Raw genomic sequence first — 6,097 nt, 5'->3', positions numbered from 1 at the left:
GAGGCTCTTTGTCGTTCCTCTAAGATAGGGGGGGATGCATGCTTAGCATGTATGAGGTCTTGGGTTTGATCCCCGGCATCTCCACAGTGACCTGCTCAATAGGGGTCGGGACCCATGTTCAGTACGTCCTGGGCTTGAATGCAGTGGCAAGCAGAGTAATCCTATCGGCAGTGGACATCAAGCCTAACTGCTCCCAGGACACCAGATGCAGGCTGATCCTCACCCCAGTTTTATGTTGCTTTGGACAAAATGTATATAAATATGTATTTTGTAGAGTCAATAGAAAACAAAAATGATAAATTTGAATTGCTAGTATGTTGTATCACCTCAATGCAAGATTGCAGAATAGTTCTATAAATAATGGCGATAAACATTTGCCTCAGGCCATTATGGTAATGAGAGAGGGGCTGATTCTAGCATAAGAGGAGAATGCTGCACCAAATCAGCCCATGGGTCTGTAGTATCAAGCTCGATACTTCCACAATGTGTAGACTGTATGGGCTCCAAACAGAAGGCTGGAGAGAAAACAAAAGAATGGTTAAGCGTTTTCTCCCTAAATACTGCAGTATGAAAGAATAGCAAAGTGGAACAGGAGTGGGGGGCTGTGAACTGGCAACATGATCCACAGCTGTGTGGATACAGCCAAGTGTCAGGGAGAGCTGAGCTCAGCCATAAACCGGCAGCACTTTATGTTGATAGTAGAGTTCAGAGTGGAGGGTGATCTCCTGTTCATGTTCATCTTAATGTTAATGTTGCAGTGATGTTCAGCAGCTCGCCCTGAGGCGTCTGGGCTCGGGATTCCCAACTCGGCCTCATTTACTGCTCCTTCCGAGGCAGACAGTGCCCAGCCGTGCGGGGTTAGAGCCAACACTGAGCTGTGACAGCATACATCAAGGATCATGATGCATGGATATACAGGAGATTCTGTTGGTTGCATCAGCAGACGGCCACTAGTTCAACTCGCTCAAGGAATGATAATGTGGTTTCTACAAATCAATCAGCTCAACATAACCATGGGCCAGACCTTTCAAAGTAATATAATTCCTTTTAAAATTGGACAATAGGTAGCTGAGCGCATGTCTATCACCCTCATTCATTTACAGTCCTTACCCAAAGAAGGATGTGCAGACTGAGAACCTATCCAAACACGGCTACGCTGGAAGACAGGACGTACCTGAACAATTCACCTTAATTGAATATCATACTTTTTTCTGCCAACAGGAAGTTGGGGAAAAGCGCAACAATTATGGGACTTGCCAAAATCTTTTATTTCATCAAACTTTTAAATCACAATTTTCTCAAAGATGCAGTGTTTTCACATTGATAAGCACGACGTATAAACATGTAGGATATGCATATAAAAAATGTTCTCTATGATTTATAAAGAAAAATGTTCAGATCACACAAACTTTTAAAAGAAAGGACCAGAGAAACAGCTGGCTGTACATTTTATGAAAATGCAAACTTTTAGAGATTTATGCAGCCGTGACAAAAATGGTGAATTGAACATTAAGCTAAACATGACTAGCTGTTCATGCAGGGTGCATTAAGGTGTTTCAGACCAGCTCACAGATACAGCTAGATGCACTCTACCACCAGAACACACATATGTGACCATGTGTACATGCGTGCACACGCGCGCACAGACACACACACACGCGCACACACACACACGCACGCGCAGACACACATGCGCACACACACTGATCCCTGTAACTTGTTCCTCTCCCACATACACACTCAGGTTCACGCCAAGACTGTCTGCTTCTCTCACACACACCTGATACCATATCTAGCTCTCTCTTTCACACGCTACTCTCACACAGTGACTCAAGCCCATAAAGATTAGAATGTGCAACGAGTTATAGGAGCACCTTTCAAACATAACACCTCTCTGCTTGAAAGCAAAAGCCCCTCTTCAGCATAATGGTACCATTGCCATTCCCAGCACAAAACCCCACCTCTTAAACTATAACCCCTCTCAGACTCCTGCTATGCTCAAGACTTTAACATGCTGAATCAGGTCATGTGATTCACCTCGTCGGTTACCATAGTATTCCCCATAACGTCTTACTTTCAGCAGTGCTGGAAAGTTCCCATCCCAAAAAATGAAGGACAACAAAACCTGCATGTCTTCCTTATAAATAAAAAATGGATGCCTAACATCCAGCCCTTTAAAAGGTCAAATGTCACGCAAGCCAATGGAATGTGTGTAGAGTACCCCAGTGGAGGGGGGGGGCGTCTCTCTCACCATCCTCAGTGGCAAAGCCATGCCTCTGGTGCATCCTTCAGGGCTGTGGTCCGCGGTCACCCAGCAGAGGGCGCCAGGAGAGAAACCCAGCGGAACTTAGCTTGTGGTTGCCGTGGGAACACTTGATGAGGGCGCAGGCTAGAGGAAATGATCGTTCCTCAGCTCTCGCTGGGTGTCCACATAGAGAGGAGGGCAAGACGGTGGCTGGGCCCGTTCAGGCGGTCCAGCTCGTCCACCTGCGGGCTGGCGGATGTTCCGGACCTGGTCGCACCCTCCCCCGCAGCAGCCAGGTCTGGCACGCTCTTGCTGCGCACGCACTGGAAGTCCACATGCCGACTCTTGCCCTCTTCCTTCTCCCAGGACAGCTGGATGAACGGCCGCTGCACGTAGTTGTAGATGACCTCGGCCCGGCCTCCAGGGCGCCTCCTCACCTTCTCCTTGCAGGTGGGGTACCCTGGAAAAAATGCCAAGATCTCAAGATGACAGTTCCCCTGCAGAATGTATCCTCAACATAGGAGCCACAACTAGACAAGATAAAAAAAAATACAAAAATTAAAATTAACCCACAATAATGAGTCTACGTGAAAAATGCATAGCATCTTTTTGTATTGGCGTATTTTCGTATTGTATTGCATTTACATTTTATTAATTCATGAAGTCAAATTATATACCAAAGTAGTCCAGGTTAATTAACTAGTCTAACAACAACAGACCCCATGAGAGCTGAGCCTGCCACCTTTCAGCCACACCTATAAATAATGAACCATCTCACTCGTTTCTGTCCAGTACACCTCACAGTACCTCACAGTACACCTCACAAAGGAGCACTCAAAATGCCGAGCTGTGAGCCACAGCTGCCGGCTGCCACCCTGCTTCGTGGCTCCCAGCCGAATAATTAACGCTCTGGTTCTCTACAAGACAGCCTGCGTGTTGTTACTAGATACGTACCAGCAGTGTACTGCTAAACTTACACTGCTCTGAATATGGCTGCAGAGAGCGTAATGGAAAAGGGGCTCTAATCTGCTCTAGGTGCTGTACACTCTTCAGTACCCATCACCACAAGTCATATGTTTACTATGAGGCACTCATGTATTCATGCCTTCTGTTGGTTTAGGTCAGACCAAAATAAATGGGTTCTAATGACACATCTGCTCTCCTCTGCCAAATATAGTGTCCCACTAACTTAAGAACTGCAAGGAGCAGGGAGCAGGGTCTAGGATGCAGCAAGCAGGGAGCAGGGTAGAGGATGCAGGGAGGAGGGCGCAGGGTATACGGAGCAGGGTATAGGGTCCAGGGAGCAGGGCGCAGGGTATAGGGAGCAGGTTATAGGGTGCAGGGTATAGGGTGCAGGGTATAGGAAGAAGGGTATAGGAAGCAGGGTATAGGGCCCTTTTATCCAAATCACGGTTCTCAAGGTCCGAGCACTGTGGAATTTCCAGCTTTCCTTTACCTGTGAGCCAGGTGTGAAGCCTCTGACCAATCAGAATCAGTAATTATTAAACTAACTACCTGGGAAAACCGAAAACAAGGCTTGGATTTGGAATCGAGGTCCAGATTTGAAGAACCCTGGTATAGGGTGCAGGATATAGGGAGAAGGGTATTAAATGCAGGAAGCAAAGTGCAGGGTGCAGGGTATAGGGTGTCGGCTATTGGGAGCAGAATATAGGGTATAGGGTGCAGGCTATAGGGAGCAGGGTATAGGTTGAAGGGTGCAGGGCACAGCGCTCACCCTCGATCCCGATGCGAATGTTCTTTAAGCCTCGCTCCTTCAGCAGAGCTTTGGCCACATCCCGGTTCTCAATGTACTTGAAGAAACGGTACAGCTTGGTGCTATACAGAACTGGACAGATGGATTAAACCAGGTCAGGAGGAACAAAACCCAACAACCCTAACAAGGCACATGCACTGAATCAGCTGTTTTACAGTCTTTGCTTTGATTTTTCCCTGCAGACGTAATAAATGGTACAAAATTATCCAGCAAGCAACTGTACAGCTTCACCCTCCAGTGTGCAAGTATATGGAGTGAGGCAGGGAAGAATGTGTTTACATGCTTACAAATGAAGACTGCTTGCTATTTTAAGACTGACAAACCAATCTGCTCACCAGCTGAAAAGAAATTCTAAAGGAGTGACACCAACAAAGAAATACATAAAATAAAAATAACCCAAGTGATTTTAGTCAGGCATGATTACATTCTCAAGAAGACTTTTACATAACATGTTTGAAGAGATGGTATTTTTGCCACAATAACAAAGCTGTATTTTTGTGAGGCAGACACTTAACATTGAACTTTCACAGATGACAATGTCATTCCAAAATGAACGTACCACCAAGGGACACAAACATCTCCAGGAGCATAAAGGCTGCTGCCATCGCCCACTCCGACTCTACCACGGTTTGCCCTTCAGAGCTTCTCGCTTAGGTATGAAAAGCTGTTGCCACAGAAACCCAGCACACAAACCCTAACCCTAAACTGCACACCTCGTTGTAGTGTAAATGTGTGGTAAAGATGAGCAGAATGCAGTGAAATAGCAATCCGCTCATTCACTGGAAAACAGGGTGAAACATTCAGGGGAATTAGAATATCTGCACATGTAAAGATTCTACAATGAAGAATGGAAACAGCAATTTGAGCCCCACAAATAGAAAATCAAGATGTATAAAAAAAAAAACCCTGAGTGCTGGATCTGTAAAAATAGGCTTTGTTTTCTATAACGTCTCTGACTGACATCACATTGGTCTATTCTGCAGCTGGTTTTACTTAGAAAGTACTCAGTAATCAGAGAAACTTTGGGAGTACTACTCATTCATGGAGAGAGCCCTAATCTAGGTTCACTTTCATCTGGGAAGAGAAGCATGTCTCACTTCCGGAGACGACCATACTAAGAGCACCTTACTCACACCTTATTGCACACTCACAGAGAGGAGGTTATTCTAAGAGTATGTCTCACCCATGGATCATGCCTTACTCTGAGAATACTCCTCGCCCATTGGAGGCGGGTGCTCCGTGTCCCAGTCCACTGTGTCCTCGTCAGTCAGTACCACAATGTGGCACTCGCGCTCGCCCTCCTGTGCGCTGGATACCATGGCGGGCACCAGCAGTTCCTCCAGGAAAGCCTCAAACTGCCGCCGAGCGCCATCGTTGGACAGCTCATGCAGCAAGGCGCCTGGGAACCACGAGGAGCCGGCAGACGCGTCACCATCATGCGACAAACATACACGTCACACCCCAGGAACCTAATCTGGGGCACGTCTGATTGCACGGACAAGTTCAGGACAGTAAAACATACATCATAACAACAGACACAACTTATTATTATTTTTTAATTAGCATCGTTTAAAGGCACATGCCATGGGGTTGCCTGAAGGCAAAAAGTAGGAAGTTCTGCAGAGGCAATGAGCAACTGCAGGTGGCCCAGCAGAGGTGGAGCCGCTTCTATCCTTGCACATTTCAGGTATTTAGGTTGTCATTGTGTATGATTTAAGTTAATAACCAGTAATTTATTAATGATATAACAAGCAAGTATTTATTCACGGAATAACGAAACTAATAAATATTTACTTGATTAATCAAAGCATGAAAGCCTTTATTACTCAAATTAGATTTAGATGTCGTCTAATTTTACCCTGTTGAACAGTAACAAAGCCCATGTGAGCCAGCAGGTGGCACCAGACATGCAGAACTTACTGAGGTCACGGCACCTGATGGTGCTGTGGTTGAAGGCGATGCGGAGGTAGTCGCAGGCCTCTCGCAGCTCACCCACCGACACGCCGTCAGGGCAGTGCAGCACCCCCGTCTGGTAGAAATCCTGACACACATACATCACCATTACTTTCTGGGCCGGC

General features: G+C 46.4%; 1 protein-coding gene across 5 annotated transcripts in view; it reads right to left on the bottom strand.

Moving 5' to 3' along the window:
- Positions 1 to 1,244: 1,244 nt before the first annotated feature.
- Positions 1,245 to 6,097, bottom strand: part of kctd20 (potassium channel tetramerization domain containing 20) — a 15,645-nt gene continuing 10,792 nt past the window's right edge. For 4 of the 5 annotated variants that reach the window (XM_023793590.1, XM_023793589.2, XM_023793591.2 and 1 more), the window contains 4 exons: positions 5,940 to 6,060; positions 5,221 to 5,418; positions 3,981 to 4,091; positions 1,245 to 2,705 (listed from right to left, as the gene is read on the bottom strand). In XM_023793590.1, the coding sequence (XP_023649358.1) occupies positions 2,410 to 2,705; positions 3,981 to 4,091; positions 5,221 to 5,418; positions 5,940 to 6,060 (726 nt within the window). In that variant the 3' untranslated portion in view covers positions 1,245 to 2,409. The remainder of the gene's footprint in view (positions 2,706 to 3,980; positions 4,092 to 5,220; positions 5,419 to 5,939; positions 6,061 to 6,097) is intronic. The other variant, XM_023793593.2, reaches the window with a different exon arrangement.

Source organism: Paramormyrops kingsleyae, chromosome 6 (assembly GCF_048594095.1).
Source record: "Paramormyrops kingsleyae isolate MSU_618 chromosome 6, PKINGS_0.4, whole genome shotgun sequence".
Lineage (NCBI taxonomy): Eukaryota > Metazoa > Chordata > Actinopteri > Osteoglossiformes > Mormyridae > Paramormyrops > Paramormyrops kingsleyae.
Note: the sequence above shows the minus strand (reverse complement) of the source record. Positions and strands in the feature narration are given on the sequence as shown.